The 27840-nt window shown below is 39.1% G+C and overlaps 1 protein-coding gene across 5 annotated transcripts in view; it reads left to right on the plus strand.

The window, feature by feature from the left end:
- Positions 1 to 27840, plus strand: part of LOC103477022 (collagen alpha-1(XIX) chain) — a 127088-nt gene that overhangs the window by 42673 nt on the left and 56575 nt on the right. For 4 of the 5 annotated variants that reach the window (XM_008429856.1, XM_017308981.1, XM_008429859.1 and 1 more), the window contains exons 11-15: positions 95 to 130; positions 3385 to 3411; positions 3967 to 4011; positions 22246 to 22290; positions 23891 to 23926. In XM_008429856.1, the coding sequence (XP_008428078.1) occupies positions 95 to 130; positions 3385 to 3411; positions 3967 to 4011; positions 22246 to 22290; positions 23891 to 23926 (189 nt within the window). The remainder of the gene's footprint in view (positions 1 to 94; positions 131 to 3384; positions 3412 to 3966; positions 4012 to 22245; positions 22291 to 23890; positions 23927 to 27840) is intronic. The other variant, XM_008429858.1, reaches the window with a different exon arrangement.

A 27840-nucleotide genomic window follows, 5' to 3' on the forward strand; every position in this document is an offset into this window, starting at 1 on the left:
TAGGTTGGATGTCAAATAGTTAAAAATGAACAGTGTGGATTTAGCGGCATGTGACGGAGATGCTGCAAACTCATGCTATGATCTTCCTACACAGGGGGACGAAGGCCTGGCTGAAAACCCAGGGCTGCCTTTAAGTTTCCACTGTTTCATTTACATCTCATTATGCTGCTTTGTGTATGTAAGGCCGTTCAACGCAACTTATGAGGTTGTAGTGGACACACAAAAGTATGACCTGAAATGGTTAGACGGGGCTTTGTAAACATCACGGCACTTTGGCAGATCAGGAACTGGTTGTGGAGTTAAAACATCTGGACTACAGTGATGGGAAGTGAGGCGCTCAGCTAAGGTGGCTCCGTGTCACATTACCGCTGCCTTGGAAGGGTTCAAACAAGGAGCAGATAGGAAAAGGGGCTCAGAAGGCCTTCTCGCTCGGGCCAAAAAGGATAGGGATGAGCAGCCAGGCGGGGAAGAGTGCAGCTCCAAAGCCCTGAGTGAGAGGTGGAGAGTGACAGGTAGTCACTGGCTGTTTCTTACATGGGTACAACGTGCTCTCTCTGGGCCGGTGTCTGCTTCTGCAGACCTGCTGTGTTTTTCACCCTTGTAATTAGACTGACTTGTGTTGTTACCCTGGTCATGTAAAATTTAACAGTCGACATAGTTCAATGAACATACACTGACATTGGTTGTTCAGACCCCTTGAACTTTTCCACATCCTGTCACATTACAACCATCAACTTCAGTTTGTTTTAATAGGATTTCATGTGATATATAAACATAAGTATCTGCATATTTGTGAAGTGGGTGAAGTGGAGAAAAGAAAAGGTTAAGTGATTTTCAAATATGTTTTGCAAATAAAAGTCTGCGATTCAGGCATGCACTGTATCCACCTCTTAATTTGTAGATATCTTTGCCGGTTTTTATTGTAACATAACTCAGGCACAGTTAGGTTGAACTGAAAGTGTCTGTGAAAAACATTTTCAAGGTTTGTCAGTTGGATTTAGTTCTGGACTGCAGAGAGTCTGAGCAGTTTTTCAGCTTGATAGTTTTTAATATTTTTTGGCATTAGAGAGTATTCTATAATATTGCTCTAATCACTTAACCCTCTATTGACTAATGATGTGGCTTCTGAAGGCAATTGTTTTTTTTGTGGAGGTATCAGGGAACTGAATTTGCATGCTGTCACAGTGGCACATAGATTCTTATTTTAAAATAAATTGAAAAATTCACAGTTGCACCACTTTGTGTTGGTCTAACAAAATTCCAAGATGCATTGAAGTTTGTGGTTGTAATGTGAATTTTGTTTGAAATATGAGATTATGAGGCAGTATGAAAACTTTTGCAAGGCACTTGATATGCATCCCTATGTTCCCATCAACACTTTTAACAAATGTGTGGACACGGATGCAAAAAGCAAATGCTCTCAATGGATTCGGACCAGAGAGTTGAAGGCTGCCGCAGATTAAAGGTGTTCTGTGGGTGGGTAGTTAATTATGTGCACATCATGAGGGGCTCAACCTGCCAGTTTAAATCAACACTGCAGGGATATATGAAAAAAAAAAAAAAACCAGTCCCTCTGCTGCTGACTTGCTCCTTTTATGTCGCCAAAATGCTTACGATTCCCACAGACCTCTGCCACCATTCATTAGCTACACTGTCATGCTAATTTTATTTAACAAGCAAAGTAACAAGCATTCCCTGACAGGCAAATGCAGTTTTAGCTAACTTTCTCACATTACGGCAGTAAATGAGTTGGTGAGCCTAAGCAGAAAATGTTGAAGGTAGGCTATTAAAATGCCGACTTGCTGTTAGTGCAGTTGTATTGTATTGCTTGAGGTCAAACTGAGCGCACGATCTGACTAGAGGAGAATATGATGATTTATTAACAAAACAACTGCTGAAAGACTGAGGCATCTTTCATTTAAAGCATCACAGGTCACAGCTGTCTTTTTCTTCACAGATGAATCAGCAAAATCTTTTGGGTCGTCTGCCGTCTTGTGCCGTTTATTTCTTTCTCCCTCGTTACTTTGCACAAGGCAACTGACTCACATGAAACGTCTATTTTATAAGGGTGTATTTGGAAAATCAGCTGTGTGTGTGTGTGACTTTTGCCCATTGAAAGAATCGAGAATTGTCTAGCAGAAATTGGAAAGCGGACACATGAAGTTCATAGTCTTGTATTTACTCTGCAGCCTGGGGGGTTGATGACTCTGCATTCTCTCCCAAGCTCATACCCAGCAAGATGTGAGGAGAAACTGTTATAGACTTGGCTCTCTTCATATCATCCTGGTCATGGAAAATGACCTCATTACCCTTTATTTTATTTGCATATAATACATGTCAATATTTTTATCTGAATAAAAGCATTTTAATTGTTAATATTTACTTGAATTTTAGGCTAGAAATGACAGCCTCAAGGTTTTAAGCAGTGTCTTGCAAAAATATTCATACCATTTAAGCTTTTCCATCTTTAGAAAATGCTTAGATTTACACTGTTCCATTGTAGCCCTGCTTGCGCGTTCAGGGTTGCTGTTTCACATGAAGCTGAACTCCTGCACCAGTTTTTAGTCTTTTGTAGCGCCTGACAGATTTTCCTCTTGGATTTTCCTCTTGGATTTTCCTCGATTTTGCTCCTTCTGACTTACCAGCTTACCAAATTTGACCAGCTTCCTTGTCCTTGCTCAAGAAAATTATCCCCTCAGCATAATGCTGCCACCAACATATTTTTCAATGAAGATGGTATATTAAGAATCATGCAAAGTGTTAGTTTCCCACCAGAATCAGATCAGCCTTAATTTTGGTGTCTTCTGACCTAACATTTCGCTGAAATTTTATCATAAATTTGACTGGGGAATAGATGATTTACTAAAATGGGTCTGATGATTTTCACTTTTACAATATCCTGTTTTTTGTTGCCATTTTCAGAGGATGGAGTGAACAGTGAATAATGCGATGTTCAAAATAGTGGATATTGTTCTATATCTAGTCCAACTTTGAACTTTGTTACATTTTCTTCCCCACTCAGTGTTGGGAGTGTTCTTTTGTCTACAAATTATTGTCAGGTGTTTAATTTAGGAATTTCAGAGTAAAAGGAATTGGATTTGTATTTTGATTTTGGTGTAATACTTATTTGTATTAAGTTTTTGACGAGCATTAATTTCTTCTTTAGCCCACTGTGTGCAAACCCACACATTCAGTGGGTGTACGAACCACATACAGTCCAAAAAAAAATTTGTTAGTGTGCATCATTGTAAAATGACAAGATGTGGAGAATTTCTAGTGGCATGAATACTTTTGCAATGCACTTTTTCTTAGTTGTTTTCAAATAGTTTTGAGATCATGCTTTTGTTTTCTTGTAAATAACACGTTTTAATTTAACTCTTTCAGGGCCCTCAAGGAGATAAAGGAGAAAAGGTAAACTCGAGATCCACACTTTAAAAAAAATAAATAAATCATGCCAACAAGTGATTGTTTTTCTTGCTGAACAAAATTCTCCTGGCATGTTTTCCTCTTCCAGCCATATACAACTATTAGGTTGGACAAGAAACTATTGAAGCACCATATGCACTCTCTTTAACAAGAACATAAACTCAGAATACACCTTGATTAGCTTGCTAATAGTTTTTTATCTGGATACTTTATAGAGTAATGGAATGAAGCCCTGATCAACTGAGGCTGCAAATTGCCTATTAAGGCGATATTGGAGAAGTCACCTAGAAACTATTCAAGTATTGAAACTGCAACTTTACATACTCCTTCCTACCTGTGCACTTAATTTTAACCAACCTAAGTCTTTTGTTATCCGTTGAGCTAACTTGAATCTTAATGTTACAAATAAACTCCACTGGTCTGCCGACAACTTGTGTTGCAAACATCAGCTCGTGTCAGACTTCCCGAGATGCAAAACAAAGTCTCTGTGGATTGCTAAATATAGCGTCTAATTCTCCATAATACATGTCCTCCCCCCAGGGATCAGCCGGAGTGCCGGGTCAGCCAGGCAAAGAGGGCAAGAGGGTGAGTAAACAGCGACAGTTAACCAGTTGTGTGGCCTGACTTGATCTTGCAGTGACTGGGAGGTCTTGGCCTGCAGGAACAGCTACTGAGTGGCTGTTGTTGTATGTGACCCTTCATGGCAGTGGGCCTAAAAAAACAGGGAAGAGTCTGTGAGGGCATGCTGTATGACAATTAATGAATGGGATCCATGGTCAAAGGGTCATGCACACACTCACAGTATGACTGGCAGCACACATGTCTACACAGTCCTAGTGTGTAGCTGTGTTGGGTAGTATTAAGTTTCTAAAAGCTCGATTTGGAATAGACACATTGTCCGTGACTGATTCAATGGCTTTAAAATGTCATGTTTATTTATTTGTCACTTCTTAATGCAGTAAACGTGCTTGAGAATAAATGTGTCTGGATTGCTAAATGATGTCGAGATGACAGACACGGTGCCTCAACTTCACGACTTGCATTTAAGCTACAAAGACTTCAGACTTGGCTTAGAGTCTCTCTCTAAATATCTGCGACTACTCAGACTCAAATTCTGAGACTTAAGTCGTATTAATAATCTATCCAGTCTCCGGTGTGAAGGTGAGGGCAGATGGTTTGAGTAAATAACTGTTTCTCGTCTCCTCTGAGTTAGATTATGGCATAAATAAAAGCTTGGTCATCATGGTTACACTGCACGCATTACATACCATTTAGGACCAAACCGTGCGCACCTCTGGTAGATTTAGATTCAAAATCCAAATCTATCAGAAATGACCACAAAGTTTGTTTCTGATTCCTTACATTAAAAATGGCATGTCTAAAATTATTTATGCCCTTTTGCAATAATCAGTAGAAAAGTTTTGTTGTCAATGCTGCCATAAACCCTTCTTGCTGATCAGTTTTTTGATTTTTTTCTATGGTATTTTGACAATTTATTTTTGGTTATGAGCTCCAAGTCTTCTCCCAAATTCTTTGCTCCCTCCACAGATTCTCAGCCAGATTTAAGTCAGGACTTTGACTGGGCCACTCCAAAACTCTGATATCATTTCTAATGAAAAACAAAACAAAAAAAAAACAAAGAAAAACATTGGTTAAATTAAAAGATTAGTTTGAATATAATGAATACTTTTAGCTCAACTGTGTGGCATCTCTGCAGTCATTCTGGATAATTTGTGTCAGTAAAAAACTTTAATGGATGCTTCTAAGTTTATCTGTTGCATTTAATGATACCATCAAGCAAGTATTCACAGTGAGTCTGAGCTCTTACAGAAATGCACCCATTATCCTGTTAAAGGTTACTTTTGATTTATTTCCCAGGGACTTTCAAGGACTCTGGGCTGTTATTGGCTCGTAACAATCTCTTCATATATCATAATTCTGACCACGAACCTTGTCTTTAATAACTTTTGGGCATTTTGAAAATACCTCTGCAAGTTTGTGAAGCAGACATTATTACAAATGAATTAAATTTGAACAAGGTAGTTGATTGTTATCTATTCTGAGGGATTTAATATCAATAGAGTGAAAATGAAATTATGATGGCATGAAGATTGTTTTAGTTTGACCTAACAGCAGACAAGAATTTGGGGATGGGGCGGAAAATGTCTTTCTAAAATAATAATAAAAAATGAGCTCTGTAGTTTTGTTTGTCCTACATAGTATGGTTATAAAACAGAAGAAAATATTGCTGCAAAATATAAAATCCACATGAGAGCTTTAGAGCAGCCACAAGTAGGTCAGGGAGATATTCATTTTATATTAAAATGAACTTCATGAATTCGATGGCAGCTGGCTCAAAGCATGTTTGTCATGAATTTTGCCCTTCTTAATCAGAAAGTGTCTCTTAACATTGTGTTGAATGATCAGCTGTGCTTTTTTTCCTCAATGGATCATTTCACTGAATGAAGTTACTGAATCTGTTGTAGCTGAAGTTATTCCCATTGAAAATAAGTGAGCGCAGATGTTTTGATACTATTGTCTCCACATCATTAGTCATATTGCTTTTTAACACATAACCCTGCCTGAGAAGAGGCTGGGACATACAGAAACTGAGCTTTAGCGGCATGATTTAGGATGTTCTGAAATACATCTTGATGATGAAATTCAAAACATAACTGCATGAAAGGAGACAGAATGCTACTCTTACTAATGTTGTGCCCTCTTGGTTTCCCTTTTTATTTTACCGCACATATTTCTTTGAAGAGTTGATAGGTAAATAGCTACAAGGCATTTAAGAGGCAATTTCAGATTTTGTTCTGTTGTTGCTGCTGAAGACACAGTTCTGATCTATTAATACCTCATCGTTGATGGTTGGCTGACTTCGTGGTGACTGTTAATGCACTAAGGTTTCTGCTTATTCTTAGCTCCAAGAGTCACATGGAGTCCAGTTTGTTGACCACTGTGTGTTTCTGCAGTCTGACAACCTATTTTAGGAAGGAGGGGGCATGTATCATTATCAGAGCCTCTCACCCAATTAGCAATTCTTGGCCATGCCTGCATCTTATTGGCTTTACAAAGAGCTACAGCTGCTATACAACTGATGCAGAAGGGCTTGATGCGGAAGGACTGCTCTATATCCTTCATGGAATAGCCGGGAGTGAAAAGCTTTCACAAAGTCTTAGATTCAAGCCTGACCATCTCTCAAACTGTCCACTTTAATTTATTGTTGAGCAAAATACGACCACTCTAAGCCATCTAGATTTACTTCAAGGAGATGTGGAGGACATTGTAGTGGGGAGAAGAGGAATGATGCCATTTGCTCGGATCCTTCTCCAAAGCTTAAAGCAACATATGCAACCGAGAATATCAAGGGTAATCACCCAAACCCATCTGCAACCCTGTAACTAATATCCTCAGAATCTTGATCTTGTCTTATTACCTTGATTGATGTCTGGTCAAGTTTGTCAGGGTGACAACCATGACAAAGTAATTAATGGGAATGTGTTCCCACATTGCACATTTCCATTAGTGATAATGTGAATGTGCTTGGTTCTGTCTAATCTGGGCGGCACTAACACAGAATGGTAGGCCAAGAGTAGAACTCTGGGATTCAGAGGCCCATTATAGCCAATCAAAAGGGAAGACGGGGATCGTTGGTAAAAATGATATGTCCCCTGTGCTGTCTATGGCGAGCTGAAATATTCATCACACTCAGTAATGATGTCCTAAGCTCAGTGTTGTCATTGTACGGTGGCTCTGCTCCATACTGATGGTGGAGGTGAAAGACAAGCATGCTAAATAGTTTTTGTTTAGTCACTTGGAAAGCCAAGTATTAGGTATGTCATTCAGGGTGAATGGCAGAGAAGTGCCTGTCTGCATCACAACAGTGTGAGCATATTAAAGTTCTGTACACATACAAAAGTAATGTGCATTTTGTGCCAGGTAGCATTACAAAAGTGACAAATTACATAATTTTACTCACTCAAAATAGGACTGAAAACCTACGCAGTGCACACGCTGCTTCCTTAATGCTGAAGTACATGGGAACGCCTCTACGGGCTTGGCTTATTCATGTTGTGCCAAGACTTCCCAGCATGCACTGCTTCTGAAGCTGGCATAAAGCAGTGAGTGGGTTCAGTACAGTCACTGGGATCATACCTAGGAACGTTAGCAGGTTCCTTCTGGATTATGAATCACTTTGAAAATTCCCATAACCAGAGCATATCTTGGAAGTTTAAACCATATTTAATGCAACATTGAGCTTTAATTTCTGGGTTTTAGTAAGCTGCAATAATGTTCTAATAACACTTTACCTAAAGCATTCAAAATGTTATCCTGTTTCTCTAAAGGACCTTCTGACCTATGGCTTAAGAAGTCAGCAAATTCACATCTCTCTAAGCTGAGGTTCATTGCAATGTGAGGTGTTTGCTGACATGTTCCCCTTTTGAATATTTTAATGACAAAACACACACCAAAAGTCATTCTGCCCTTTCACAAACTAGGTGCTTTGCTTTAAAATGAGTAGGTTGTAATTATTAATAATTAGTGTTATAGCAGCAGCCTATGTTCAGTTCAGGTTTTTCAAAGAGATGAGGCACATCTAACCAGGTCACATCACATCGGCAGGCACTACTTTAATTCTGTTTCACAGTGATTGTCAATGTAAAGAGTACACCGACACTTAAGACTGTTTAAACAAAAACCCAGATTTGTTCAACCAAATCTACAAATTAGCAAATTCTTTAATATTACTTGTTTTAAAATGGATTTCATTAAATTCCTGTCTTAATTCAGAAATTTTTTGAAATCAAAATGGCAAAAAATAATATGAGGTCTTGGTGTATGTTAACTTTTGCTTTCATTCTCTAACCAAAAATGATTCCACATTTTGAGAATCACATATTTAATGTGTTAAAACCCAAGAGCTGGCTGAACTTGCAGAGTGTTATTGACATATTGACATGAATGCAAGTCTGAAACTCCTCTCTAAACGGTCTCCTCTTTGTCAAGGTGTCATAGAATTATTCTTTGGACAATGTACACAGTTGACAGATGAGCTGCACATCCTCTTATTAGACTGCAGGCTAGAGACAATGAAAACAACCAGACAGAAGGAAGGAGCTTCTGTTCTGCTTATAGATATAATTCTTCAAATTAATGATGAAGCTAAGGCCTTTCTTTTCCTTTTCATCTATTCTATTTTTACTTTATCTTTAAAGGATGAACAGCTTAACACAGTTTGTAAAAAAGTATCTGGGTTTTTGGCTAGGGGCTTCTCAGTAAGAACCATGGAGGTGGCTTTTGTCTGCGAGGTTATGAGTTGTGTTTGGTCTGCTGTGAATAATTCACATTCTTTGCTGAAGAGTTTTTATTGAGTAAGTTGTGACATTTTCCATTGTTACGACGGTCCAACTGTTTCTGAATACCTCATGTTTGTTTCACGGAATAATAAAGGTTAAAAGGCCTACAATATGTTGCTAGCTAGGTAATACAAAACAAAGAGGAAGAAGCCACTAAAGGTCAGCTGAACTGTGGGAGGAAACATTTCCTACAAAAATGTGCCACATCAATGATAGTAATGAAAGAATCCCATCAGATTACTGATGGTTATTGGAGAAACATTACAGAGTGGGACTGTGAGATATGACAGGCTTTTGATTTTACTAACAGGTGATTTATCCTGTGTGGAATCAGTTCTCCTTTTCTGTCTTCCCGCATTAGAGCCACCGTGGTTACTAATTATAGTGTCCAACACAGCAATTACTCACTTCCAAGTCACTGTGCTTTCACGTCTATTGTTCCCTTTGAAACTGTATATGACTAAATGTGAAAAGGATTTTTAAGGCAATGCCTTCCTTTTTTTTCACAGAAATATGGTGGCAATGAGTACAAACATTGCACTGAAAGAGAAATACATGTGAATTTAACATAGGGTCATGTCAGAGCCAGTCCAAGGATGTATGGGGCCCTAAGCAGAATTTCATATCATTGCCCACTTCCAGTTAAGCATTTATTATAGAGTGAAAATGAAATTATGGTGGCATGAAAATGAAATTCCTCAGAGTCGAGAGGAGGGTGGGCAAAGTTTGTTGTTTTGTTCACATGCGACAAAGACAAAATAGGAGTTTAACCTTTAGAGGATGGAGGGAATGCATTTATTCAAATCTGTGGTAATATATTCTAGAAATACATTTTACACATTGTCCGGCATTGTCTCTATTGAAAAAAGGAAAAATACCTTGTGGTGTAAGAGTTATGATAACTCAACTTCTGTCTAGGTTCCATTCAACAAGTGCTTTTGTTAAACCCGTCCTGCATGAATTCAAGTGCTCTGAGGGCCGTAGACCAGCAGGAGGCATTGAACAGTCACAGAATGTGCTCTTAACTTCAACTGGCTCTACCTCATGTTGTCTTACTGGATACTTCAGCACAAATGCTTCAGTAAAGAATCTAGACCAGAAAGACACATAAAGACCTTTAAACCACTTTGTCCTCTGATGAGGCGGTTTAAAGGTACTTCTTTCAGTCAGTTTTAATATAAAACAACTGTGTATTTCCGAACTTCACTTGTAGTCAATTGACATACGTGTGCTGCCACTGTTTTAAAAATGATTTCCTAGAAATATTACGCATTGATTTACATCACAAACAGTTGATCAGAAACTCTCTGTTATTCCCTGGTGTCTGAAAAATCTTAGAATTTGAGTAATGTCAACAGCAGCTGTTGAGGCTCTTTGAAGTTGCATCGATTTGATCTGTCAAAACAGTAGGGAAGATAGCCTGTCTCGTGCCTGCTTGGCGACTGGACTGGTCTACTTCTTGACAGAAGAGAGAGGTAATTTCCATCCTTTGGAGGTAATTGGGATGTTTACATTTTTCATGTGTGCTCTGAAGTGAATGACAGAGGCAGCTTTCTATATGTCCTAACATCAGCACTGGTTTCCACCCTCCTTGTATTCACCACTTTACTCTTTTAATGAGACAATTCAAAAGTTATTTGCCCTGTAGATACAAATTAAAGTAAGTGTGGACTCCAAAGCGCTACGTCTTTGTAAACTTGAGAGATTTATTTTTCTTTTGTGTCAAATATAGAAAATGAAAGTTTAACTTGGCACCATTATCATTCGGGTATTTTCCTAGTTGGCTTTCTGTGGTTTGTCTGTGGTCAAGGCATTAGTGTCAGATGTGATACAATAACATTAATCTACCCCAAACCTAATTCTACTACGTACCCTCATTGTACAGTTAATGCATGTTGTCATTTAACCTAATTTGAAAAAGTATGCCTCTCTCTGCAAATCACATGCATGCTCTAACTATGATGTAGATGCCTCTCCTTCTCAGGATGGAGCAAATGCTTTGAGATAATTGAGGCAGCACAGTATGGATGACATTCATATCATATCTAATGCACTTGACTGAGATTAATTTCGATGATCTACGCATCCGCGGAGACGAGCGAGAGGCTTTGGCAGTGATGGGGTGGGAGTAATGGTTGTAGTCCGGGAGCAATGGAACATTTGGCAGCGACTTCTTACTCTATAGGTGGAAGCAGATCTGAACCGTCGCTGTTGCAGGCTGTTGACCTCTATCAGAGCACCTGCGGTGCAAGATTATTAAGTAACGAGTCCCTGGTGAGAATACCAGCCTTCCTGCCAGAAGTTCGCCATGGGAGGCTGCTGTTGATTTTGGTGATACAGTAAATGCATAAAATAACAGCACCTTGATTGGAGCCAGATTCTGTTTTTTTTCTACTTGTCTAATTAAGGATGCTGTGTAATGATGATCTACATGTTTTTTTTATGCTGAGACTTTATAAACACAAGAAGGTAAACTAGGATTCACATTTACAATAAAAATAACACTTTTATGTCATGTTACATACAAATCAAATACACTCACACAAACATTACCACATTATTGGTTTTATTCATCAGCTAGTGCATTCAATCTGTTATTGCAACAACTGCTATTATGTTAGTGGAATAACCGAGACATTAGATTTTTACTTTGTTGAGGAGGACCCTACTCTTCTTAGTAGATTTTTTTAATGCAGCCACAAAGGAATGCGTCCATATGGACGGACGGAATTAAGATCGATCGATTGATCTTAATTCTGGCAATAGCCCAGCTGGGAGATGACAATGACAACAAGCCAAAAATAAATGTTCATTTATAACTTAAAAAGTGGTAACTACATTTCCACATGTGGCCAATTACTCAGGTATTCTATGGCTTATAATGATTTTTATTATCCAAAACATTTAGCTGTTGCAAAAAGGCACAAACTGAAAAATCTGTAAGGGGGCAAACCATTTCATAGCACTGTATGCTTTACTCTTATTTTTCAATAGGAATAGATGTGTAACAGCCCATTACTATACAAACAGCGTGCTTTTTAAAGCAGTGTTTAAAGGCAGCTGCATGATGTAGATGTGTAGTTACAGTTTTGGCCTGACCTGCAGAAGCTCAATGACAGAGAAACACAGAAAGAAGAATTTACAGGTCAGCAGGGCTCACAGCTGAGACTTTATGGCAGGATTTTACACCCTTTGTGATTTTACAAGCAGGCAGAAGACTCATTAACCCTTTGCAGAACAAAGTAGAATAGGTTATTCTTCCCCTTTCTGCACACATTCACATTGAGGAAAATCAGAGAGGCATGCTTTTGACACCTGTATTACACTAGGAGGTAACACGTTTGCCCAGAGCACAAGGCAATTAATCTTGTCAATGTCAAGTGCATTGGGAGAGAGGATGAAACAAAGATTTGACCTGATTGGCTATGAAAAGGTCTCTCATTTGGGCCCTGTTGGGAGAGCAGAGGGTTACAGGGGAAAGCGTTTGGCACATGCAAGGACAGATGCACAAAGCTTTGATTTATCTGTCTGACTCTCGTCCCTCCCAGTGAGACACGATTTTGTTACATCTATGAGTGTCCAGAATAAACATGCATTAATTGGCCAATTAATTACAGGGATGAATACAGAAGGCAAGACTTTAATAGGGCCACTTTGATTGCACCTTGGTCTGTGGCTTTTCTAAATTTTGTGTGTATTTATGTTTGTGTGTGTGTGACTAAGTCGATGTGTGTTAGTTTAGGTGTGAAAAACTGATGCTCAACAAGGGGTAATGTAGGTCAACACACCCTTTGAGTATTACATAGACCTGTTGTAGCGGGCCCAAACACAGCCCCTCACTCACACATCTACAGTCATTTTTCATGAGGTAATTTTACCGCAGCAAACAATGTATGGATTTGTCAGAGTCCCATGTCAAACATGATAGAGTAAACAAAGCTGATTTTGAAATGTGCTGATATGTAAGAAATTACCAAAGTAAATAACATGCAAGTTAATGTGAGTAAGTGGGATGTAAGTAATATGCATGTATAATAACTAGTAAGTAAATTGGAATAGATAAGTAGATAGGCAATCAGGGGTGTAGATCCAATCCGGCCCGAGCCCGTAGACATTGTATCCGGACCCGATCCGTAACCAGACTAATTCATTTTAATTAAAGGCATGAGTCGGAAATAAACCCACCATATCATTTTAATTAAGATTTTACTGCTTTTGTTCTTAGATCATTTTGTCGCTTGTTGTAACTTCAGGGTGAGTCAAGTGCAAATCATCTGGGATGTGAGATTGATAGGAGCGGAGCAGGGTGGGACCGCTTGCGTATTTATTGTGCAGTGTGCTAATTAACTTCTGCACCTTACTTTCTTTCTTTCCTCAAAAGGGTTACCTGCCTACTCTCGCCTACTTAGTAGGTAGATTAATACGACTTTACATCATGCATTCTTGTTCAATTTTCTCTGTGCAGGACGTATTACAGGCTTATTAAACATGACACTGAAGCCTGACTTGAGTCCTCGTCAAGCAAATAACGTTAAATGACATTAAATAACATTGGGCCCGACGCGGCTCAATTGTGGGTCATATATTTAAATTCTAAACCTAAAATAGGTAAACATAAATTGGTAATACATGAGTAAGTAATGTGCAAATATTAGGTAAATAAGCATACATGGAAGAAAGGGAGGAAGAAAGGAAGCAACTGAGTGCTTCTACAATAAAATGCAGAATATAATTAACAACTTGTCCATAAGTGTCTGGGAACCTCACATGTTTTATGTTTACCAATTATTTCTAAGCAGCTTTAAAGCTACCAAGGTCAGATCTATCAGAGAGTCATGTGTCAAACACGGTCTGGAAAGCAGAACTGATTTAATGAAACGTGTCAACATGCAGGAGGTGACTAGGCACAATTTCACTCATTCAAACTGTAGAACCTCAATGGCTTCAAGCTGTTAGGAAAGCACAAGCAATACTCTCAGTCACTCTAAAGAGAATCCATGGTTTTAAAATGTGAATACCTTCAAACAGACATTTTTGATCCCTGATGCTTTGATTGGAGCGAGCCCCAAGTAAGCTCAGTCTGTGTCAGTCGTTTTCCCCCCAAGTCGGTCAAGGGAGAGAGGAAGACACGGAAAGCCGAGTGTTGCATGGGAATAGGAAGCTGGATGGGGAGGAGAAGTAGCCCTGAACGCTGCAGAGCACAGAGGCGTGGTAGTGGGAGGCTGCATCACTTACAGCCCTGTTACAGCCTGCCATCCATATTCTGATTTTTCACACTGTCATCCTGCCCTGCAACCAATTTAAATACATCCATCTGTGTCCACTTTAATGGAATGTAAGGGAGCAATGCATTGGCACTGGCCTGATATCATACATATGGCACTGTATGGGACCTTTTTGTAATCTGTTTTGCTTGGTTATATGAAGCGTGACACTTGCTGTGAACCCCAGGATACATAGAGCGAACACCCTGTGGATCCCTGACCTTAAATATTTGGTTTGTAATATGAATCAGGGCTTATTCAAAGTGCATTTTCTCTTCGGTTGCTAGATATTGTGGGCATAAAACACTCTGTATCTGTAAACACAGGATGGTAGCAATCTGGTGTGTATGAATAGTATGGCCAAAAGTCCAGATGAGACTGTAAAACTGTGAAACAGCCAAGACTAATAACAGCATCCGTTTGGGAATGTGAGCATTGAAAAAAAGCATCGCTGACCCAGTAAGGAGTCAATGCAATAGGCACCCAGCTTGCACCGAAACGCTATGAAACGCTGTGCAGACATTCAGCTGATGGGTGGGTATTGAGCTCATAGTTAAATATAGATTTATCATCACTTCCTCGCCACATAAAGATGCAAATTCATACAGTAAAGCAGCCTTCTTTCCACTCCTTAGGAGACGTTAAAGTCAATGAGCTCTTAAAACTCATGGCTGAGGATGTGGTAGAAACGTGGCTGTTGTAAAGAGCTGTATTCAGGCTCCCATAGGACCTGTGTGGCTCAGTTTCCATAGACATCTACTGTCTGCGCTTAGTGTTTGCCTTTGGCTTTAGTGTTTGCACACTGCGTACTAGCTATTAGCAGGAGGTTTGCTGAAAATGCTCGGTAATGATTATTTTAACCAGCTCTATGCTGCATTCTGTCGCTGTTTACCCTTGTACTATCACCTCTGTCCCCTACTATTGTGTGATGGCTGAAAAGACATGTAATGCTGAATGGGAATTATTTTCTCACTTTCATACAGCTTCTTGTCTCATGTTTGTTTCCTTCTTCTTATCTTTGTAGGCCCTCAAAAAAAAAATCTCCTTTACAGTATTCAGTCTTTAATTGCCAGACTGCCTAATTAGGGATGTTACCCAACACACATCATACATTCATGCATTGAGGACATCCATCCTCTCTCAAAGAGAGCCTACAGTCTCATCACTGGCTTTATACCCTCCCATGCACGAGATTTGTGATGAAACCAGTTTGCCATCTAGTGGCTCTTGTGCAAATAACTATTTTGTTGTACAGGGTCCGTGATTGAGTCTCTGTGAGGGGGAGCCTTCATGGAAAGCTTCAGCCAAGGGACTATAGGTGCAATCTTGGCCGGCTGAGCTGTGTCTTAAGTCGGCTGCAGTGTCAGGCATCTCTTTATACTTCCTTGAATATTTAGATGGCTGGGAGTTAAAGAGCGCATTGTGTGCCAGTCAGAATGGTGAAAAATGCTAAGCTGCATTTGAGACCCTGCCAGGCAGCTGTCGGCTTTGCCGTTCTCTTCCTGCCCCGGCCGCTCCTCTTAACCCTCAGTAAACAACTGGAACAAATCCTATTTTATTGCGGCTTTTACCAAGTGTGAGGGATCTCTGCAAGCTCCAGTGCCCAGGCTTTTTCTAAGATTGTGCAGTGTCCTAAGATGGCATTTAGGGAGCATACTCAGAAGTGGAAAATTTGCACCGTCTGCCCCTAATTGTGTCTTTAATAACAAACAGGTGCAGTTGTGCTCTGTGTAGTGCATTTTATGCCATTTCAAGCAAGTGGCATGATCCATATTTACCCCACAACCACTGATAGCAAATAAAAAATAAAAAAAAAAAGCTTTGGTGAAGATTTTGACAATACACATTATGCTGGGCTGTGTAAACTTAGTCCTTTCACTAACTGATTATTAATGTGTTATCATTAATGCCTAGACTGATTACTATGTACACACAAAAAACACTGCTGGTTTATTATTTAACCCAAATGGTAGGTTTGTTATTATGGAACCGAGGCTGGGTAAATTCAAACATACATTGAGCCAAAAAATTGTACCCAGCACAGCTTATTATTTTTAACAGTCAATTTTAAATACACAATAACCTAGTCAGACGTTAGTGAACACCTTGTACAAGAAGAAATAGAAAATAGTAACACAGTAAAGTTATGCTGAAAAGTAATCTAAATATTTGTTCTCTTCACTAAATGCTGCTGATTGCTAACTGATGCTAATACTTGCTTGTGTTTAGATCATTACTCCAGCTGTGGCTCTGATGAACAGTTTTTTTTTTCTTAACTCCAAAAAGCTGCTTTTTTTCAGGAGCTGAAATCTTATGGATACAAACAACCAGTCAATATCTTGTGACCACTATTTTTTTTAAAACCACAGGTTTAGTTTAGTTTTTGATCTGCCTTACTTAAGAAAAAAAGCTGCAAAAATATTGATCGTCAACATTAATTAGCACCACACTCATATGGCTTTAATCTTCCCAATGTTTGTTTTAACGTTAACCTAAACAAAATTTAAGTAGGTCATTGCAATTAACTCTTAAAAGAAATACTATTTCTGAAGGTGTTTTAACATCTGCAGATAGTGCTATCTGCACAGTGCTTTACTATTTACAGCTTGTGTGCATTATGCAGAAACGGGCTGGCAACAATTTTATTTAAAACAGCAGTAGTCGACTAAAAAGATGATATTAAATTTTTTTTTTTTGCGGTTATACTTTGATAAATTTTGTGTTTAATGTAGTTGGTGTACTGCTCTGTAATCCTCTAGAAAAATTCAGCTGTATATAATTCACTTTGACGAGGACATTTAGAGTCACACGCTGATATGGCACCAAGCTTGTGCTCTGGCAGAAGAGAGCCAACAAGATCGTTTATGGGACTTGTTAAAAACCGGTTCAGCCTTAGTCCTGGCTAAGAACTGAACACATTTAGCACATTTTTTGTCTGATGTGACTTGTAACATCAGACAAGTCACATCAATTCTTTTCATTTCATTGCCTGAAATGAAAAAAAAAATCCTTTTCATTTCATTGCCTGAAATGAAAAGGATTGTTTTTGTCTCTGTTTTTCCTGAAATCACTCTGTTTCTAGTTAACTATCACTCGTTAGGATGCAGTCTTGAATTGGATGTTTGTGTGTAAAACTGCAGCAAATGGTCCTGAGTTTTCACAGGGAACTGTGGCTCTGACCAAAGACCAGAGAAGATTTGAAGCATCTGTAATGTACGTTTTAGATTTTTCAGCCTCTTACAGTTTTGGAGCAGGCAAACATTTTAAACAGGGAGTAAACATTTGGACAGGCTGTGCAGTGGCAGCCGGTCTCTGTGTTTTGTGCCTATTTTTGAGCATTATAAAATAAGTTCACATTTCTATTGCTTACATGTCTATATTTGAAGTTCAGTGTCTTTTGTAACACAAGTAAGGAGTTATGACTTATTTGTCTCTCTGTAACATTATATCTGCTTTTGTTATATATTGAAGTCCAAAATAATGTGAAAGGTTTACCACTTTAATTGTTACATGTGCTTTATTTTTTATCAAAGAAATGCAGCAGCTGCTTATGGAGTAAGCAGTTATTTTTATAAACCCAGCACAAGAGTTCCACAAAAAGGCTCAGGTGGCTTTAAAACATGTCCCTGAAGGCAGGCGGGACTCGGTTTGCTCAGAAAAATAGGGTGGCATATAGGTTTTTCAGTCGGGAAAAGGGCATATCTCCCAGAACACAAAGTCCAATTTTTGTTTTAGTGTCAGTAATTTGGCTTTCTGGAGGACACAAAAAGTTCAGCGTAACATTTTGATGGGACTCAAATAGATCTCTCAAAGCAACATTTAGGAAAATTATTGCAAGTGTAGAATAATGATTGGGTTTTCTGGTATGTGTTAGGGGTGAATATGGCCCTCAGTGATCATTTCGCTGTGGCTCCTTTAGTTCTTGTGCTCACCCCAGTTGATAAGGTAATTTATCAGAATTAAATGGGTTTTAGTGACGCCTCTGTCTCAGTGCTTCACACAAGAATTCTGTCCTCTGTTTCGTTGTACTGCACCCGGCATGGATTGTACAATATGGAATGTCTCAGGGAACATGTTGACATTTGGGATAAGGATTAGGAAGTCGCCATAAAGGAGTGCCTCTGCTGTGTGTCACCGTTGCTGTTGACTTTGCACTCAGATTGAGTCTTGTGTTGCAGGACTGAGCAGAGCCCCGTGGCTGCCGGCTCCTTTATACTTTTCAATTCACCGCTGAGCTGGAGCCAAAGACTCGGATCCGTGTGGATTACACTGGAAGTTCAAACTCCCTGTCAGTCTACATGAGGCCTCTTTACTTTCTTCTCAGATCTGTGCCAACTGTAGCTTTAGCTTGCACTGTAATTGAATTAATTCTTGTGATCTGCATTTTCACTTTGGTTTGCAGGTTTTTATAGTGGAACAGATGAGTACTTTGTGAGAATGCGTAATTTAATTTTGATTTACGCAGACAGCTACTTTTGAAACTCTGACTCTTCCACTTTTCCCTCTTCCACACTCCCTCCACCTTTCTCCAACTCTCTCCCATCTCTTCGGCAATCATGTCCTTCCTTGCTTTTCTCCATCTCAACCTCCATCTAATCTACTGCAGTGACCTGAAGGAGGGCTTCACACTGCAGCGCTCAAATAATAATCAAGCACTAGGATGTTGTCAAATTTATAGGACACTGAGCGTTGCATGGCAACAGAGATTGTCAGGGTGATTCAACAGACACTGGAGGTTGGGTGAAGAAAGAAAAAGGCTAAATGACAGAAAACAGGGGAAGGTAGGTGAGGTAACAAGAAAAGCAGCAGACAGGAGAGAAGAAGGGAATCGGAATTTTAAAAAAACAATCACATTCACAGAAGGAGGGATTAATAGCTGAGCAAAAAGCACATAATGAAATAAAGTTGAACTTGCCTTTGCCATAAAATGATTTGCAGACGGCAAATTCTTCTCCGTGGCAATGCGTGCTTTACCTTTTTGTCAAGTTTACTATAACCCCATGGATATTTTTACTTTGAAATTTTACACAAATGTAAAAATCTAATTTCTGATTCATTTCATTGTGACTAATTTCTTTATTTTAGAACTATCACACTGTCTGTTTTGACTGACAGTCAAATCTTTCGGTCACTGTAATGAAGCCCAAATTTCATTTTTCATTTTATTTTTCATCCTTGTTGCCTAGTGACTGCTGCACTTTTCACCTTTCTTGAGACATTCTAGTTATCATAAAAAAATAGTTATAAGTTAGCAAGTAAATAAGTATACAAATAGGTAGTAAATTGGCAAGCAGTTTTACATGAATGATAAAGTATGTGATAATTTAATGAGTAAGAATACACATAAATAGGTAAGTAATTAAATAATACGGGAGTTAAGATAAGGAGTACATTAGTAAAAATACAAAAAAAAATACTAAAGAATATTTCATTAATTATATGTACAATAACTAAGTGTACAAGTACAAACAGATAATGTAAGTAAAGCAAATTATGCTCTTCAAGTTCTTAAAAACACAAACTAGCGAAACACCTCTATCAGGCAAGAGAAACCTACATGCATGTCCTTTGGGCAAACTGCTTTGCTGAGCATCTTCTAATACCACGTTGTTCCTTTCTTGACTATCTCAAAAGTCTGGATCTGTTTTGTCTACTTAAAGGTGACTATCCTTGTGCGTCACTGCCAGTTGTTTCAGTTTGGACAATCTACTGAGTGCAAATAGCAATGACAGCTTGAAGCCCAATTTTCTCTTGTCACCATGTGCTCAGATTTATTTGAGATAGAGTGCTAACTGGGGGGTCTCCTTGTCAGTCTAACGCCAGTAGATTGCATTATGTTGAAAATTATTCTCTGTGATGAGTCCAAAAATATTGAAATATTGTCTCATGTTCACTATATGAACATGAGACGAAGAGAAAGAAACAGCTAAATGGAAATTTATAAATGAGATAAACACAACAAACAGCCACAGCAATTTTACGACTAATCCACAAGGTTGTTAGGTGGTACAAAGATTTGGATTATCTTCTGTAGTTCAACACATTAGTTCTAATTGGTCTTTAGTTAACTGATGGTCAAGTAAACCAATATAAATTCTTTATAAAATATTATTTGTCTTTTCAACGCTTTCCAGGTGTACAAGTCAATCTTTTTTTTAAAGAGGGATATGGAAGGAAATGGCTAACAACCTCCAAACTCCTCATTAAGAATCAAAGAAATTCAAATGTTCCCAACAATGTAAGTAAGCTTCGTAACGGTGAACCTCAGCTATTGATCTCAGTCCTCTTGGTGAGAAATGGAGTACCACTTGTTGTTCTTGTGATTGTATGTAAATACATGAACATACAATCATTGTGTGCACTTTGGTGTTAAAAGGGATTCTAAGGGCAAGTGTTGGGAAATAATTCTGGAAATTGCATAATTCATGACCTACTTAGAATAATAGTCCATGAAATATTCATCAGGTAAATTACTTATCTACGTACTCTGGTTTCGTTGTTTTGTTCAGAGGAGGAAAGGGCAGCAGTGGGGACCGAAGCGAGAACACATTGTTTTTCCGTTTCCTTTTCTCAACTGTAGCAATGACTCAGACTCTACCTGTTAATTATCACTGAAAGAGGAAAAATCAAATAGTGTCTCGCCATTATCGTGTCTTTTGAGAAAAAGACCTTGAACACAAAAAAAAATTCTGTTTTGAATGCACATGTTATACACCCACATGCATAAGTGCCTACTGACTGAACACTGGCTTCCCGTTCTGACAGCTTTTGCGCCGCAAACAGAGCAAAGCCTTCAAAGGAGCTGCTCAGGTGTTTTATAATTGCAGCCATACGAAGTAGAAAGATTACACGGTTTAAAGATGCTGCCTCTACACATCAAGGAAATTTGACTTCTACAAGCTCTTCACCCATTCGTGTTCACATTAAAGCCTCCATACTGCAGCATTAGAGGAGCATTAACACCACTGATCAAAAGATGGTGGTCAGGGCTTTGTTGGTACATCAAACAGCAGGAGAAAGAGGGAAGGAGGTAATTTCAGAGAGAAGTCATACACGGGCTGGGTTGTGTTGTTATTAGGGTTAATATTTGCATTACTACACCGTGCTTTCTTCTTTTGCCATAATCCAGGTATCTCTGGACTACAAACATAAAAGTACACATGCAGCCCAGGAACTTGAGCACACATGCAAACAGATGATTAAAAGAAGTCGCTCTCGCTGAAGAGAAGTTCCTTCCCTCGTCTTTGTTGCAGGCAATCGTACATGTCAAGTTTGACCCAGTTAATCAAAGTGTGCGTATGGAGTGTCGGAGGAAAGATTCGGGGGCGTCACTTTTTGATTCTCAACTTTTCTTTTCAGCAGCCAGAGAGCTTAGCTTTTCACAGATCCACACTGCAGCTAACTCTGCAGAGGAAAGAAGTGTTCTTTGCGTCACTCGCAATAACACATACAGTAGCAGAGAAACACAATGTCACATTCCCCTCAGATGATGAAACTCATACTAGAAAGAGGTAATGGCATTTAGCCCCGTAAAAAGGACTGTGTTGTGCATCAGGCTTTTGCTATTCATTTGTTTAGTGGATTGATTCTGGTTGCAGTTAATTTTACACTTTTCTTGCCAGCTAAAGTTCCTGGAACCTCCCCTGTCTGATCCAACTATCCTCTGCTCCTGCAGAGCTGTGCAGAAATACACGACGAGTTATCTTTGCACATGCACACAATCTGTTGGTGTAACCACTCACTTGGCTTCACTTCAGAAAGCATTTGATCTTAATAAAATGCTAGAATTACAGCACTAACTTTTTGGTGTATTATTCTTACTATCTCACGGTTTCCAAGTTCTCCAAAAAAACTGACAGAAATGACTTTTTCCAAACCTTGCTTAGTGACAATATGCACCATTGTCTGGCTTGTCCTGTTTGCTCCTCGGGTTGATTGATATACACTGAGAGAATCACGCAGCTGGAAAGGAGGCAGTAAACCAAACGAGGAACAAAGAGTAGTGGGCCACACGGGGTGCAGCAATTAAGCTGTTTTCTTGTTCTTAATTAAAAGTGAATTAGAGACAGCGACAGGAGTTGCTGTCTAGCCTTATTTGCTGGCAGCTTCCATGTCTTGCTGCACCTGTTGTCGTACATCCACTCATCCTTTACTCATCCTGCATTCTTTCTGTTTCTTTTCGCTATCCTCCTCAGGGACGGAGAGGAAAGCCGGGGGAGCCTGGACCAAGAGGCCCACCTGTAAGTGAGCTACTGTAGCAACACTTTTAAGAAACTTGATACTTTCACAGAATAAATAAATGTATCCATCCATCCATCCATCCATCCATCCATCCATTTTCTTTCACCCTTGTCCCTCAGTGGGGTCGGGAGGGTTGCTGGTGCCCATCTCCAGCTAACGTTATAAATAAATGTATAATTATCTGAAAATACATACAAGTGGACTACATTTATTAGATATCTGAAATTTTAGCAGTATGAAGGGGGCTTAACACAAATGCAAGCAAGTGTATTTTATACTCTTGTATCATTTTACATTTAACACTTAGGTTGGGCAGTCACATTGAATGCCAATAATTCACATTAAAGCTTGTGGTTGTGAGGTTGCAACATCTGAAAAAGTTCAAGAGGTATGAACATTGCAAAATTCTCTGTGCTCGGTTAAAAACTAAGTCGTTCCATGCTTAGACGGTATTGATCTGTTTGAAAAGTTACTGCACAAACAGACGAGTCTTTGCACAAAACTCCGAAAGGTATTTTAAGGTAGCACTAGAATGTGTTTGTATTGATGAGTAGTGCAAATGTGTCTCATAGACCAATTGAGTCTTTGAGTTATGGTCCTTTCCTCAGGTGTCCAAACCAATCTCAGATGGTGTGTGTGCGTGTGCGTGTGTGTTTTGGGAGGGTGGTTGGGGGGGCTGAGTGTGTGTGTGTGTGGGGGTGTGCGTGTGTGTGTGCTTGTGTGGTAACCCACTGACTAAAGGGCACAAACAACAGTGAGCATTAGAGGAGACAGCTTGTCAGACTCTTACCTGCTGATGTCAGAACAAACAGGAAGGTCTAGCTATTGTGCAGCTCAGATACATTGAGTGTGCAATTATTTTCAAGCATGACTGCCTTGATTGCACGATCAGGACACTATTAGGGGTTGTCTTTATTTCATTGAGAAATAAAGAGACACTCTGTTCTGATTTTACTGTCAGTGCTCCAGTTCAGTTGTTTTGGGTATAATTGAGCTACTTAATGGTAAATCTTTAAAGCATAACTGAGTGTGTCACCTACTTGCTTAATAAATCTTAGTCTTTTTGGACACAGAGTTGTGGGAGATTAAAATGACAGAACAGAGGTGTGACATTTCTAAATGGCAATGTCCTCGTGATGCCCTCCACATGTGCTAGATTAACTTCCATCCACTGGTATTGGCATTTATTATGGTCACCTGTTTTGCTGAGGTTGATCTCAGGGGTGATATCTTGTATTCAAAACACACTATGGGGCATCACTCTGCTTTGTCCAGTGGCAGCAGGACATTGAGGGCATTCAAAGGGGGTCAGTGGTTAGCTTTCAATGTCACATTAGCATAACATAACAACCATAGTGTGTGTCAGAAGGACATGACTAAGCCACAATCCAAATTTACCTGCAGATGACCAAGGTCCAGTTGTGTTATTATTTGACTCGATACTAGTGCAAAGGTTAGAAAATATAATGTCACAGAAAAACAACTGCAAAGTGGATTACTTCCAACTACATTTCTAATTTAGAGTAACAAATAACTTTCTGCTATCCATTAGATCATTCATATGATAATCCGTTGTGTTTTTTGTTTTTTTTTCTCCAGGGTCCTTCAGGAACCGTAGAGGGAGCAAGTGCCAAGGTAATATCTAAAATGTTATCACATTTTAGATAAAATGCGATAACATTGCAGCCCCATCAGAACACAAGACAAGTCTAAAAACATTTATCTAAAAATGTTATCAACATCAAGTTTGATGCATCAAACTTGATGTTTTGATGCATCAAGTTTGCATCAAAACAAACTTGATGCATTTAAAGTTGTTATTAATGATGATATCTGGATATTTTGCAAATGATGTGATGGGTCCTAAAACCTAAGCTGTGTACATACATCTAAAACCAGGGTACGTGGGAAATTCACCTACACTCTATAAAAAGATTTTTTTTGACTGTGTGACATTAAATTAGAATTAACTTTCTAATTTAACTTTCAATGCTTTAGGTATATTAGGATTACTAAAATATTTTTTTACTAGATAGTAAATTAATAAGTGAGGAAGAAGTTTAACAACTTTCTTCAAAGTCAGAGATTTACATTTATTTTCTTTATATGTGGGGAATAGCATCACCTTTTAAACTGCATGACTTTGGTCAAACATCCTCGTTGTTCTTTCACAAACTTCTCACAGAAGCTTATTGGAAATGTGTCCTCCTGATAGAACTGCTGTGTCCAAGTCAGGTTATACATTTGTTGGCATTCTGCTCTGCCAATCCATTTTATGTGGAATTTAGATCAGCACTTTTTGATAGCCACTACAAAACATCAACTTTTTCTCCCTGAAAACCACTTTATAGAGAATTTGCTTGTGTGCTTAGGACCGTTGTCCATCTGGAAGACCCATTTGTGCCTGATCTTTAACGTCCTTCCTGATGTCTTGAGATGTTACCTCAGTTTTTTGGGGGGGGAGTTTGCATATTGATGCTATGTATTTTGTGAAGTGCACCGGTGCTCCCACACAACATGGTGTTGTCACACCTGTACTTCACAGTCTGGATAGTGTTCAAGCTTACAAGCTTCCCACTTTTTCTCCAAATTCAATGATTCTCGCTGCGTCCAAGCACCTCTATTGCAGCCCCATCAGAACACAAGACAAGTCTAAAAAAATTAACGTCCTTGTTCTCATTGCATTCTTTTCTTTGTTCTATGATGTTGATATGGTGCACATTTCTTAACAAGACATGTTCATTTCTGGGACACAGACCCTGTTTCCTTCCTGCATGGTGTGATGGTTGGATATAAGCTGTACACTTGTTGCCCCTCTAAGCCAGCACAGACAAGCCAGATGTATGTAAAAGGACAGCAGAAGGATCTCTTTTGTCCATGACTGACACCTTTTTGGGTTAATAGTCAGGAACAGATCTGCCTCGTCAGAAATGGCACCGCTCAGTGAGTCGAAGCGTATCTGCTGCAAGTTAAATAGCTGCTCCCAGCCTGTGTGCCTCCTGCAGTACAGCACAGCATGACTCAGTGCTCACACTCCAAACTGACAGATGGCCATTACATACCGTACTTTTGCAAGAAAAAAAAAAACAACAAAAAAAAGTCTGCAATCATTTTCATGATGCCCAGGGGCGTTTTGGCTCACCAGCAGCACATGAGATATGGATTGTAAGATTTAAAAATAATAAACACAAAAACGCTCAGATATGCACCTCTGTCAGGCTCCCTACAAATGTTCTCGCAACATGCTACCTTCGCCTATCCACCTACAAACCACCCGCTGCCCACCAAGCCTCCAGTGGCAAATACTTGTTATCACGCTGAGAGTGAAAGCCATTGTGTAGTGGACAACCTCTTGACCACTCCTACTCATCAGGTGTGTGGATTCATCACTCGTTCCTGTATACTGCAAGGCTTTCACTGGTCCTTCTGTCTAGAGGAAGGGAAAGTGTAAACTGGCTAACACTGTTTTTCTCTTTTTAATGATTGCCATTAAAAAGAGAAAATTAAACAAAAACAAGACGTTGTGGCAAACCTAACTATTCAGCCTGGTTATTGTGACTGTAGAGTTATTGTACATCTAACATCGAACACTCTCCGTCTGAGTACCCTGTCACCTGTAGAAGAAAGGAAGCTTGATGTTTTAGAAATCGCTTATTAGTTCTTTACAGTTGCCCCATCTAAAAGAGCAAGACAACAAAAAGAGACCCTGTAAAATATAAGCTTTATTGGTCTTCTTTAAATGAAATGTAAAAACAGTACATGTGCAAGATGTGTAAAGCTAACTCATTGTAGCATTAACAAATGGTAATTCTATTATTTTACTAAAAATCCATAAGGGTGTAAACAACTTACTGTAACTCAGTTACTTCCAATGAACACAGAGGCAACGCTGAATAATATCTGCTGGTGACGATGCCTGCAGGAGTCTAAAACTTCCCAGATAATATTAGATCAAATCTAATTTTACGAAAAAGAAGGACAAATATTTCCGTATTTTCTTTAATACCTGTTACATATGTTGGCAAAAATGTCCCGAGCAACAAGCACTGAGAATTGTCTTTTAATTCTTACAGGATGCATGTTAATGCAAGCTCTTCCCTGGCTATGAATAAGTCATGCCGCTGCATTATGGTTGCAATTTTTACTGTAACATTATAAATTTATGTTTTGGGCACACAACAATAAAAACACTGTCCCAGAAAAGAACATTTCAATTTGTTATGATGAAAACAGTAAAGCCGGTCACATTAAGACGCTTACAAAGGCCGAAACGGTAAGTGAGAGAAGATGCACTAAACACTTTGAAGAGGAAACACGTTATGATAGGCAGCAATAATTAAACAGCAGTCCTCAGTGCCCTTTCTTTTACATTTTTCAGTCAGGATGAAATAGACTGAAATGAGACCATGCTGCTGCTGCTGCTGGTGTAGCGTCTGTGTGAACTGAGGCTCCTCTCACTCCCTCAGCAGAGTGTGAATGTTTTAGGAAGAAAAGACGGAAGAAGAGGTCTGCTGTGCAGGATGTGCTGGAAAAGTCAACGTCTTTGTGAATTACATCTCCATAACTGTGCCTCACGCCCCCCCCACCGACAGTCTCAAATGGGCTCTGACAGCACACTGCAGACATTGACAGAGAGAGTGATGCCGACGGTCTTAATTGCAGTTTGATGACTCTGGGTGGCTCAAAGTCAACACATCACCCACAGTCAGCCACAGGTGGAACAGTTCCCTGGGCTTTATCATTGTGTAAATACAGCAGTAATCTACATAAACACTGACCGCGCTGCAGTTAATCTCATTTGAAAGGTTTATTCACTTGTTACGTGGTCCTCGGCTAGTAAATTGACTGTGAATGATGTTCTGTGTAGATCTAACTGAGATAACGAGAGAAGTATGGAGCTTTGAGTCTGTGACAGAATGCAGCGCGCAAGTTTTTTTTCACAACAGGTGACATCCCGGGTAATTCCAACTTTCCATTAGGTATGATTTACGTTGAGTGTCAGTCATAACTCAGTGCAAACTGCCTCCACGGTGGCAAATCGCTTTCATTGTATAGTGTAGTATGGACAAAACAGTTCAGAAAACTAGATAGGGCAATATTTATACACAATTGTGACTTTTTTTTTTTTGAATGATGGGATTCAAAATAAAGGTGGAGAATGTGAAAATAGTTGAAAGATTATTTTATTTACAAAAAAAATACATAATGGTTTCCAATTAGCATATAATGTTCTTTTTTGGAGTAACAATAGACAGAATAGGCGGGGATGCAAACAACCTTGACGAGCAACTTACAAATGTATTGTTTAGGAACAAACAAGTTAATAACATAAACTTGCATAACAGCAAGACTAAGCAACTTTATATTTCAATTGTGTGAATAAAGTTACTCTTTCTGCTAAAATCACTGCCATATCGGTAGTTCAATAAGAAGTCTAGTTTGCCTGTGTAATCACAGAAAGCTTTGGACCCTTTGCTTTAAAAATAAAATGCAAAAACCCAAAGGTTGATAAATTTAGTGGTAAAAACTTTTCAGTTTGAATCTGCAAT

The sequence above is a fragment of the Poecilia reticulata genome, linkage group LG15, assembly GCF_000633615.1.
Source record: "Poecilia reticulata strain Guanapo linkage group LG15, Guppy_female_1.0+MT, whole genome shotgun sequence".
Classification (NCBI taxonomy): Eukaryota; Metazoa; Chordata; class Actinopteri; order Cyprinodontiformes; family Poeciliidae; genus Poecilia; species Poecilia reticulata.